The sequence below is a fragment of the Mustela nivalis genome (assembly GCF_964662115.1).
Source record: "Mustela nivalis genome assembly, chromosome: 8".
Classification (NCBI taxonomy): domain Eukaryota; kingdom Metazoa; phylum Chordata; class Mammalia; order Carnivora; family Mustelidae; genus Mustela; species Mustela nivalis.
Window position 1 is genome coordinate 139,145,223 of NC_139027.1, and position 12,032 is coordinate 139,157,254.

At 51.8% G+C, this 12,032-nt stretch overlaps 1 protein-coding gene across 1 annotated transcript; it reads left to right on the plus strand.

The window, feature by feature from the left end:
• The first annotated feature begins 382 nt into the window (after nt 1–382).
• CIMIP1 (ciliary microtubule inner protein 1) lies at nt 383–8,324 on the plus strand. The gene is made up of 4 exons (XM_082745416.1): nt 383–593; nt 2,447–2,528; nt 3,977–4,078; nt 7,851–8,324. Exons 1-4 carry the CDS (start codon nt 496–498, stop codon nt 8,010–8,012), a joined length of 444 nt encoding a protein of 147 aa, XP_082601542.1. The 5' UTR covers nt 383–495; the 3' UTR covers nt 8,013–8,324.
• The last annotated feature ends 3,708 nt before the right edge of the window (nt 8,325–12,032 follow it).

The window sequence follows — 12,032 nt, forward strand, 5'->3', positions numbered from 1 at the left end:
TGCGTACTCCTGAAGCCACGGACAGGGGTACTCAGAACAGCACCGTGGTGGCCAAAAACTGGGGCCCCGAACAGTCTGTGACAGGATGGAGTCCTCCTCGGGAGTGGAACCGAACGGTGATCATTTCCTTATCTAGGCGGGGGTCGCAGGGGTGTGCTCCTGGGACAGAATGCATGAAGCTTGGTACCCTTCAGATCCGTACACTTGTCCGTGTGCATACGTGTCTCCCATGTAGGCCTAAATTTTAAAGGGACCGGGATGTTAGGTGTTGAGGTTTCCCCAGGGCTTCCCACGCAGAAGGGGGGCTTCTGCCCCCAGGGCCAGCCAGGTGGGCAGGGAGGAGGGCGAGGGGCTCAGGGGTGCAGAGGCTGGCAGCAGGCACAAGGACGCGCCCCGCCCCGCGCCAGGTGCAGCTCCAGCCTCCGCCTCCGCGTCCCGCGTTGCTGGGCAACCGGTCTCCCTGGCGACGAGAGACGCTGAGCCCCGGCCTGGTGCATGCTGCTGGCGCCCCGAGCCCCAGCCCCCATGGCGCAGAAACCTCTCAGCACCGCTGCGGCCGAGCGCATGAACCTCGTGGCCCAGGACGAGATCTGGTAAATGCCCAGGTGGGCTGGGCCGTTCCCACCTCAAGGGCACATACCTGGTGGCCTCAGTTTCCCCTCCGAGTCCTGGAGGTGGTCGACCTTCGGGCGCAGAGGACAGTGCGCTGGAGGTGGTCGGGGCGATGTTAGGGACGTGAGCGCGACCAGAAAGGCTTTCTCCCTCTTCTCTCAGGCGCACAGCTAAAGATGAAAGATAACTACATCTGGCTTCACAACCATCTGCAAAGCTTTGCTTGTTGAGAGCCGACTAAAATGTTATTTTTAAAATTTACCGAATTTTTTTATAAAAAGGAAAACAAAAATCTTAATATTTGTTCAATTTGAATGAGAGATAAATAAGCCTTTTACAGTCTCTTGATTCTCCTTCTTTTTAAACTGGTAAGAAATTTTAACTTAAAAAATCCTTTTTCTAAAAGACTTATATTGGGCAGACATTTGTAATGGATGTTTTTATTTGACATTCTATTGAATTGCTAAATATACCATTTCTTTGTTAACCAATATGGGAGGTTACTAATTTGGATGCAAGTAAGTAAAGTTTAGTAGCAGTAAAGCAGAGCTGCTTACTTCTTAAACTTGAGTTCTCTTATTTGCCATCTATCTGATTTTTACCATTTCCTTGTAAAACCTGTGTTAACCTCTTCATATTTTTCTTTAAACTGGCTTTGTTTCGCTCAAATTTATTTTTATAGGAAACTTTGTGTCATACTTGTCAACGGAAAGCCAGTCTCATTTGGCATAAAATATACAACTATTAATCTTTTTAATCTTTGTCTTTATCCAAGTACCTCCTACTTGGATATGTACAAAATCACCATAGCAGGTATGTTCTGTCAGTATAAAATGACCCTTCCTCCCTTCTCCACCAGATGAACTCCTATGCATCCTTCAAGACCCAAATAAGATGGCCCATCCCCTGTGAAGAGAGTTGGTTCAGCCTTCAGACTATTTTTCGGTCCAATGTCCAAAGTGGCTATTGAGTCCTTAAAATGTGACTGGTCCAAATTGGAATGAACTGCAAATGTGAAATACATACCAGATTTCAAAGATTTCACACCCCCAAAAAGTAATAGTAAAAATGAATTTTTTTTTGAACTGTGGCTGCTAGAAAGTTGTTAATTATGTACACGGCTGGTGTTTGCGCTCACATTACATCTCCATTAGACTAGACTCTGGTTTAGACTCTCAGTGCCTAGGACAAAAAGCTCGTTGAGGGACCTCCAAAACTTTGAGACACTGGGAGATGGGGATGGGGGGCAGATACTGATTTCCAAAATGGGAAAAGAAACTTGACGATCAACGAGTGAATGTTAAATTAGATGTTTGCAAAATGCAACACACCAGCTCTCAACTAGCAGGTAATTATATAAAAATAATATCGAATGCGGAGCAAAAGCAGGGCCAGGATTAGGGCAGGGCAAGTGTGGTCCCCTAGTGGGCAAATTTAAGGAGGGCTCATTCTCAAGGTCATGCAAGTGCTCGCTCTGCACTTGCAGGACCCTGGGAGGCTGCACTCCCTTAAATTTTGCACCCCAGAAACCTTACTCACCCCGCCTCACTCACTTCACCAAAATGAGGAGTCTTGTCCCTAGATGGCCCCTCAGGCAGACCCGGCCCCCAGGCCCCTTTTCTCCCCAGTGTGCCCCCAACCAGGACCTTCTTTTGACACCTGTCTCCCTCAAGGGGCTCTTGCTCCCTCTGGTACCCAACTCCCTTCCTGGTGCAGAGTCATCATTCAATCAATGGGCATTAAAAATATGTAAAATGTTCCCCAGGGGACTGTAGGGTTTGCTACTTTGACCTTTTTCAAATACCGTCCAGCAGTTGGGAACTTTGTTTTTCAGGAAATACCGCCTGAAGTCTGAAACTGAAGCACGACAAAACTGGGCCCAGAACTGGGGATTTTTAACAACCCCTCTCAAGGAGGTAAATATAAATTTGATAAGCCCAGAGGTTATTGAATTGATTATTTCAAGGAATAAATGATAAGGAGGCATAGACTTCCCAAGAATAAAGTTAGTGTTGCACATGAAGACCGTTAACTGAAACCTACAGGCTCCGTCCTTTCCCTAATTTATTGAGCACCTACTACATGCCAGGCGTCCTCCAGGTACTTCATCGGAACCAGCTCATTTAATCTGCACAGCAACCCTGGCACAGAGAAGGGGGCTGTTTTATGCTCGTTTTGTAGATTGGGAAATTGAGCTCAGAGAGTTGCGAAGTCCTATAACTAACAAAGGGAGACACCAAAAGGAGAAGCCGGTCTGTCTGATTCCAGGGCCACTTGGCCTCGGGCTGCCCCATCGGCAAGAGGGAAGAGAGTCCTCAGCTGCCTCCCTGGGCGATGGGGAAGTCCAGATGGGATGAGAAGTAGAAGCCAGGTGGCTGTGTGAGGGATGACTGGGAAGATGTTCTTGGTATTTTCCTAAGCCAGCTGGGTAACTAGAGCAGGAAGAAGACCAGGTGAAATGAATAGGGAGCCGTAGGGTCCAGCCCCACGCAGGAGGAGCCCCCATCAGCCCAGCGGGGTTCCCATTGTTCACAAGAGTCCAGAAATCCCCACGTTTACATGAAATCTGAGTCTAGAACAGTGGCTCCGTTGTATAAAACACCATGCAGATAGCAAATGCCCGTATGGGCTTCAGTGGGACGGCGGCCACCAGACTCCAACCTTTCCAACCAGCTCCAGGACGTGACACCCAGAAGGCACATTTCCCTGGAGGGACGCAGAACCACATAAGACTTGCATAATTCAAAACGTTCCCGATTCAAGGCAGCATAACCCCACTTGTAATTCAACCCCATCCCCCCATCTTTGAAATATGCCATTCTTAATGAGGTTTTTTTTTAATACTTACAGAGTTATACAACTTGAAATGTTATGCATAAAATGAGTCCTTATTAATATAAAATGCATAAAAAGAGTCTATATTAATATTCCTTATATGTAATTAAATTGGGATTTCAAAGAGTTCGAAATTGCTTTAAAAATTAAAAGGGGGGGTGGGAGCTCTCCTCTAATATTTTAAAGATTGGCCCTAAAACCTTGTGGGCAATTATTTATTTGAGTCCATAACCTGTGAAATTTTCTCCAATTATGACTCAGGAGCGTAAATTAGCAGGTTGCCAAAGGTGGTAGAGGACACAGCGGTGGGTAGCTGTACCGGGAGCCTGAGCGAACCCACTAGCCGGTCCCCGCTCAGCCCCTTTCTTACTGTGGGGTTACACCAAGCTACGGAACGTTTCTCAGCGTGGCTTAGGTCCCCTGCAAAGTGCCGCGTTCTGGGGGGTGATGCAGAGAAGGCTCCCACTAACCTCAGTCTGGCGCGGCCCTCGGTCTCCCACTAACCTCGGTCTCTGGGGTTATGTTGCAGCTGCTCGAGGGTGAAGAAGAACCCCCCACCCCAAAGCCCAAAATCGAGCTTCCGGAGCGGTTCCGCATCCGGCCCGTGACCCCGGTGGAGAAATACATCAAGGTTCGCAAAGTCATTTTGAATCCTTGTTTTCCTAAGTAAGAAATAAGGGTGTTTGCTCCAGGGGCACAAAGCCAACCGCCGAAGGTAAGAACAGAGTGGCAGCCGGCAGGGGGGAGGCCAGTTTCCACAGCCTTTCCGAGCCCTTCGGCGGGGAGCCCATCGGGTTACAGGTCTCAACACAGGCAGGAGTCCCGGCGTTCAGCTCTGCAGAAGCGGAAGGAAGCCAGGAGAATGACGGGGTCGGGCCAGTCGTTCAGCAGATATTAACAGGGGCTGGGCTCTGGGCTCAGACTCTTCGGACCCAAATCCTACTTGGTGGCTCACCTTCCCGGTGGTCTTGCACGTGACTCAATGGCTCCATGTCCCTTTTTCCCGTGTACAGTGGGGGTTCACAAAAGCACCTACTTCAGCAAGTGGTGTCATGTGGGATAATGCCTATGAAGGATCTGGAACCGTCTCTGGCACTTTTAGGAGCGCTAGGGACGGCTGGCTGTTAGCAGGTGCCAGGGACTCGGTGCGGTCAACAGTGGCAAACAAGAAGACGAGACTCCAGCCCACAAGTCTGGGTTGGGGGCGGGGAGGTGGGAGGAGAGGCCACCATGAAACACGAAATGCATCAAAATTGGGGTTTTCTTTTAAGATCTCATTTATTTATTTCAGAGAGAGCACATGCACGTGCACAAGAGAGAGAGCATGAGTGGGGGAGGCAGGAGGAGAGGGAGAAGCAGACGCCCCGCTGAGCAGGGGCCAGACATGGGGTTCAATCCCAGGACCCCAGGATCAGGATCCTGAACTGAAGGCAGATGCTTCACCGACTGAGCCACCCAGGACCGCCCCCAACAACAATATTGTCATTCGCTATGTTAGATGCCATGGAGGTGAGAGACAGGTGAGGTTTTGGAGAGCAACAGGGGAAGAAGGGCTGGTGCCCACGGAGCGGAGGACTGAAGGATGATCAGGATCCAGCCCTGGAAAGGCTTTCCAGCCAAAGAGAAGAGCACATACAAAGACCCTGAGGCAGAACAAAGCTTGGTATATTTCAGGGGCAGCAAGGGATGCCATGAGGCTGGAGCTCAGTGAGCCGGGGGTGGGTCAGAGTGGGAAGGGAAGGGAGGTGGATGGAGACACGGGCAGGGCCAAATCCCACTGGACCTTGGGGCCAGAGGAAGAAGTTGAGCCTAGTCTGCAATGGGAAATCAGTGCTGCGACATGGTGAGGACTGCCTTTCTGAAAGATCCCTGTGATTGCCAAGTGAGCGACTGGCAATCCCACAGGGGAGAAGACTTGATGGTCTTCCCACCTTTGACCAGTCAGACATGGACATGGGTCAGATGCGTCTAGAAATTGCTGAGCTGGGTACATCCCCAGGCCTGCCTCCATGGGCCTGTGATTTTGGTCCTGGATTTTGCCCTCTGACAGGCTACAGACAAAGCAGTTCTGTGTCTTGATGGGAAGAAGGGATGAAAACTCACACCAAAGGTGGCCAGGGTTGGGAGGAGGTAGGCTCTGCAAATTTTCTTTTCTTGATGCATTCGGGGTCTGACAGAGCGACTGGCAAACGTGAGTGCTCTGTGGAGAGTGCTTAGTGCTGAGTGCTCAGTGGAGAGTGCTTGGTGGAGTGTTTGGTGGAGAGTGCTCAGCGGTGAGTGCTCAGTGGAGAGTGCTTGGTGGAGACCATGCTCGGTGGAGAGAGCTCGGCAGAGAGTGCTCGGTGGAGAGTGCTCGGCAGTGAGTTCTCGGCGGAGAGTGCTCGGCGGTAAGTGCTCGGCGGAAGAGTGCTTGCTGGAGACCGTGCTCGGTGGAGAGTGCTCAGCGGACAGTGCTCGGCGGTGAGTGCCCGGTGATTGCCCGGTGGAGAGTGCCCGGCAGGTGCACGTCTGATGGCTGAATGAACGACTATGCTCCACTGAGATATGCTGAGAATGTCTTCCCCTCGACTATCCAGCAGTACAGATTTGCTGATATTTTAGAAAAACAGCAAAATAATAAATTAAAATAATATATGCCTGACCGTGGTTAGCATCTTAGGGAGCTCCTTCTGGATGTCTCACGATGCCTCTGTCTAACGCCCACAAAAATGCTGGCTCTTGTTACTGGGTCGTGGTTGCTCACTGTACTAAGTACTTTATGTGGTCATCTTGTCTTCACCGCAACCCTAGAAGTAGATGTAATCACGGCCAAACCCCCTTTGTCCCAGGAAAACTGAAGCAGAGGGCCTCGGGGACAAGGACCTTGGTCCAGGTACTGAATATCCTTCCTTGCTGAAGAAACGGTCCCCTTCTTCCTCCTCCCATCCCTTCTTTGGGTGGCTAGAGCCTTTAAAATCCATCTGTCTCAACAGGTGTTCTCTACCCCAAAAGGCATGTTCTGAAAAGCCCCGCCCCCAGACTCTGGGTTTCCCACGCCCCCTTCCAGAGACCGGATAGGCACAGGCCAGCGTGTTGTGTGGCTTTTTCGCCTTCTTTCCCTTGCTGCACTAATTATACCATATTTTGTGTATTTTCTGCACCTTTTTTCTCTTAGCAGTTTCTGTTCAACACGTCCCGTCTCAGAACACACTGACCTGCCCCGTGTCTTAGACTCAGATACGACGAGGCTGTCTTAGCATCAGTGCTGGGAGTTCCATTGCAGGTCAAAGGATGTTTGCATTTTCATTTTTGGTAGATAATTGCTCTAGTCGCCCTTCACCGACAACGAACCAGCCTGGTCTCCCACAAGGCCCTGGTCAACAGCGTGTTTTCATCTCTGCTAACCCAGTGCATGAAAGCGGGCATCCCAGGGCGGTTTTCCCCCCGCATCTCCCTTACGGGCTGGAGGCAGACTTGGAAGGGAGTCTGTGTCCCAAGGAACCGTCTGGACAGGCAGGGAAGCGCCAGCCCCTCCCGCATTTGTTGGTGACCTTCCCTGAATGTGGCCTCTCGGGAGATTAATGTTAGCGGTTCATCAAGAACATATGTTTGGGAGCTTTGTGTGCCAGTGGCCAGGACGCCCCCCACCGCCGCTGCCTCGCGCACAGACCCCTTGTGCTGAGGTTGCACTCATCATCCCAGACATCCGAAACCGCTCCGTCTCGGTTCTCCTGTTCGAACAAATATCCCCCCCGGGGTCTTCATTCAGATTGCCCTGTGAGAGCAGAACGGAGAACATCGTTCCGAACGGAAGGGGAGAAGCAGCCTGAACATTTGCCCTCATTTTCCAAGTATTTCAAGTCTGTCCAAGGAATTGACAAATGCAACTGTGTTTCTTTCATCTCAGGCAGAACCTCGTTTCCCTTTGGGTTTTAATTAAATCCCATTGCTTTTCATTCCGTGGTCCCTACAGTTTGGGGCGCGCGTGGGTGTGCACGTCCGTGTACCATGAAGCCTTCTGAGCCAAACCGGCCGAGTCCGAAGCGTCAGGATCCCATCAGACGACATTGCTCTGGGTTTTATAGAGGGCAGTGTGAACTGTAGTGTGCGATATTTCTACACCTCCCTTTTTTCCCCCTTTCTACTCTTCTGTCAAATGAAAATTATTTCACTGGAGGTCGTGAATGGATGTGTTGAGCGTGACCAGATAAAGAAACACATGGGGCGTCCGTGACTTTTGCGGGGAGAAGGGAGTCTCGGGATCCAGCTCATCGGAGTGTGCTTGCCTGGGGCGCCCCTTCCTCCGAGATATTTTCTTTCCTGTCTTTTCCCCCTCAGGCCTCCCACGCCAATCCTGAGGCCTCGTGGACAACCCTCATGCCACTGTGGCCCCGGGTGGCTCAACCCCTGCCTTTCCGTTCCAGGTCCTTCCGTCCCCCCCAGTCCCGAAGACGACCCAGGGCTTCATCGGCTGGAGATCCGGGGTGCCGGGCCTGAACAAGTGTCTAGAGCATGATTATGAGATCAGAAGCTGCAAGGGGGCGTATGCCAGAGAGCTAGGCTGGCCCAAACAAGGCATCCACTGAGTCCAGACGGTCAGCGGGCCCCGGGCAAGAGTGGGTCGACCACCAGGCACCCAGTGTCCACACCCAAGAAGAGGGGCGACCCCTGGGGTCCCTCTGCAGATGGAGTTCCCCTCCTCACTTGCTCAGCGGATGTTGCAAAGAACAGGAAATAACTCTTCAACCCTCCCTTCCAGAACATTCTCGTCACGCACTGATTCTTGGCTTATATAACGAATAAGGCAAAATAAATGCTCTGATTTTTTTTTTATATGCTTTGGGAATTCGAAGTATGGTTTTTCAAAAGAACAACGTGATTTAATTTTAAAAACAAAATTTTGTCTAGGTCTTTTACTGCTTTTGATCCCATACCTCTCACCCCCTGTTTGTAACAAGATTGTTGATGGGGTCTCTGCACCCAGGTGGTCCTGGACCTGCTTTTCAGGAGAAACAGAGTGTTCGGTTGATGCCTCGATCCTCCTTCCCCGGATATTTGCAGGAAGCCAACAGCTTTAAAGGCAGAAATGAGCCCAAGGTTTGCCACTAAGTATAGATTTCCTGGAAAGGTTGGGTCTCCCAGGCTCCGTTAAAACCTACCCACGCCCCCTCACCTGTCCTGGCCACATTGTCACAGCACAGATGGCCGCCGAGCTGGCCAGCCAGGCCGTCTTCCTTCCGCCACAGACATTTAACATTAACTTTGAGGCTTTGATCCAGGTGCTACAAATGAGGGACGGACACATGGTGAGAGGGCCAGGAGGAAAAGCCCGCATGGCTACAGGCCCCTCCCCTCCAGACCCCAAGGAGCAAGAAAGGAGAGCGTTTGGTAGAAGTTTCTGGAAGCTGGTTTGTGTAGGTTTCTGAGTAGCAGAGCTTGATGTCTTCGTCAGAGCTGGAGTGGGCACAGGGTGGGTTCCTCCCTCTGTACTTGACTAGGCCCGGGGGCACTTCTGTGGGGTGCAGTCCGCCCACACAACCCATCCACCCAGACTTCTCCTGTTGACCTTCCTATCCCGGTGTGGACGGACGTGCTTTACCAACCCAAGAATCCCTCATCTAGAACCTTCCCCCGACCTCGAGCACTGGCCTCTCTAGCAGGCTTCTAGATGGATTCCGTGACATTGAGGGCACCAGATAGCAGGGGGACAGAAGTCCTGGTGAATCTGGGCTATCCCCTCTTAGGGGGGCTCAGAGCCTCTAAGTCCTAGAAGCCCCGGGCCGAAGAGCCTCTCGTGTTCAGAGACGTTGTTCTCTGTAAATCTCCGGAATGTGATCACAGTGAGCAGCCTTCTTGCTCCACGGTGCTGGCTGCAGACCCCTTCCAAGCCAGCTCCTCGGGTACTAAGAACAGAGCCACCACAGCAAGACTTACCCCCAGCCACCTAGTTGGCTCTCTGTCCCCCCAGGGCCCTCCCCCAACCCAGGGTGCCCCCTGGGAAAGCCAGAAGGCAAGAGAAGCAGCCCCTTTAGGAAGCCTTGTTATCCCCTTGGAGCGGGGCGCCCACACCAAGCCCCTGCCACGGGGGCCCCCAGAGCCCCCCAGAAGTCCCACAGTCACCATGGCTCACATCCCACCTGCCACCCCAGACCACACATTTGAAGGAGAAATGTCAGAGCTCTTTAAGGGTTGAGAAAAAGAGACGCAAGCTGTTACAGGTGCAGCTGTGCCCCCTATGCCCCCTTAAAAAGATGTCAAAATCCTAACCTCTTGAACCTGTGAATGTGACCCGTAATAGAAAATAGCACCGTTGCAGATGTAAATAGTTGAACGGAGAGCAGTCATCCTGGAGGAGGGAAGGCCCTTAATCCGGTAGGGTGGGTGTCCTCGTAGCAGGAGGAGAAGGACGTGTGAAAGACAGACAGGCAGGGGAGGAGGCCGCAGGGTAACGGGGCAGAAACCGGAGCAACATGTCAACAAACCAAGGAAGGCCAAGGGTTGCCGGCAAACCATGGGAAGCCAGGGAGAGACAACTGGAAGGGCTCTATCCTGCAGGTGTCAGAGGGGGCACAGTCCTGCTGACCGTGACTGTGGACCTTCAGCCTCTTCTGTTCCTCTAGGGCCCCCCGGGGGTGGGGGAGGGGTCCTTCAGGGTGCAGGCCAGGAGATGAGAACAGTTCGGGGCACAGGGTGCCACCCCCTCTCCTCCCCAGAAAACACCCTCCTCCGAGCCCGTGTCTCTCACTTGTCTTGACCCAGGCCTGTCTCCGTGAGAACAGATCACGTGGCCCGTGCAACTCCCAAGATGTTTCCAATCACCCTGGTGTAGACTAAACACACGATGCGTGGCCAAGCCCGTCCCTTTGCAGACCTAATGTTTTGGCATCTTAGTGATCCCTGCAAGCGAGGTCTCTGCTCTTGAAGAAACCCGGGGGGGGGGGGTTATTGGGATCAGATGCCACCACTGGCTGAGTGGAGCAGCCGGGCAGGGTGACGGTGCGGCACTGATCATCCGAGCCCACCAGGATCGCAGCTCTGCCTAACCGCCAGGCGTGGGGCAGCAGATACCTGCGGGCTGAGATGGGCTGCCGGGGGCAGGTGCTGCTCTTCGTTCTAATTCTAATTCCTCCTCATAAAACAAATCTGAGAGCCATCTTCCATCGCGTGCGCGCCCGTAACGGTTTGGCAGCAAAAAAGACGGGCTCCCTTGACCTGTCTGGACTCCTGCAGGCATCCTGACCAAGCCGGGACAGGGATTCAACACGCCTGGCTCGACTCCTCTGAAACTTGCCGGTGTGATTTTAATTCTGATTTTAACTGACCGGTCTATGTGGACCGGCAGCCTGACTTCAGGGGATGCTGTCGACACAGATGCCCTGGGAAGGGCTGAGCAGGCCACCCCACCACGAGGACAAGCCTCCAGAAAGACCACGAGCCACGGCTGTGAAGGTTTTTGAGGCTGTCGTGCCTCTCACGTCCGCTGGGTACTGTTGGAGGCGATGAGTACTTCCGGCGTCATGCCACGTCTGCTCAACTCCAGTTTCTTGAGAGAAGAAACATCTGAGAGATCCGCCCTCATGCACGGTGGCTGGGAACGCACACTGATCCAGCCGCCGTGGAAAACAGTGTGGAGGTGCCTCAAAAATTTCAAAACAGAACTGCCATATGACCCAGCAAGCCTGCGTCTGGCTCTATAGACCAAGGAAACAAAATCTCCATCTCGAAGAGCTATCTGCGCCCCCATGCCAATTGTAGCATTAATTATGAGAGCCAAGATACGGAAATATGCTAAGTGGCCGTCAAGAGATGAACAGATAAAGAAGATGTGAGGTGTGTTCGTATATGCCACTCGCGACAGCGTGGATGGACCTTGAGGGCATCACGCTAAGTGATGGAGGCAGACAGAGAAAGACAAACACTAGCATCTCCCTTCTCTGGACTCCAAAGGAACCACACTCGCTGAAACCGAGAACAGATTGGTGGCGGTCAGGGAAAGAAGGGGTGAAGGGTGTCAAAGCATATAAACTTCCCGTTATAAAATAAATACATTACAGGGATGGCAGGTACAGCACGGGGGCGATAAGTTCTAAAAAATTCTTTTAAAAGAGTGGAAGAGGGCGCCTGGGTGGCTCAGTGGGTTAAAGCCTCTGCCTTCGGCTCAGGTCATGATTCCAGGGTCCTGGATCAAGCTCTGCATCGGGCTCTCTGCTCAGCAGGGAGCCTGCTTCTTCCCTCTCTCTCTGCCTGCCTCTCTGCCTACTTGTGATCTCTGTCTGTCAAATAAATAAAATAAAATAAAATAAATAAATAAATAAAAGAGTAGAAGAGACTCCAAGTCTGAAGGCGCACATACCCTTTGGACAATGAGAACACAAAGACATTGACACCTCTAGGAAACTCTTTGGTGCTTTTTGCTACTCCTTAATTTAAATGTAGCTTTACTGCAGGTTTGTGGACACGCGTTCAATCCCCTTAAATGACCCGTACTTAACTTGTGTCCAAGTACAAATTCTTCTTCACCCTTTTCACGTGTCAATATGCAGGTTTTATGAACTAACCAACGGCTTGAAAACCTCAGTTGGTGGGTTTTTCTCTGCCTCTAATAA

Coding starts and splice junctions, on each gene's coding strand:
- CIMIP1 (XM_082745416.1), top strand. CDS start 496: ATGCTGCTGGCGCCCCGAGCCCCAGCCCCCATGGCGCAGAAACCTCTC. Junction 2,529..3,976: donor TAACAACCCCTCTCAAGGAG/GTAAATATAAAT, acceptor GTTATGTTGCAG/CTGCTCGAGGGTGAAGAAGA. Junction 4,079..7,850: donor CGGTGGAGAAATACATCAAG/GTTCGCAAAGTC, acceptor TTTCCGTTCCAG/GTCCTTCCGTCCCCCCCAGT.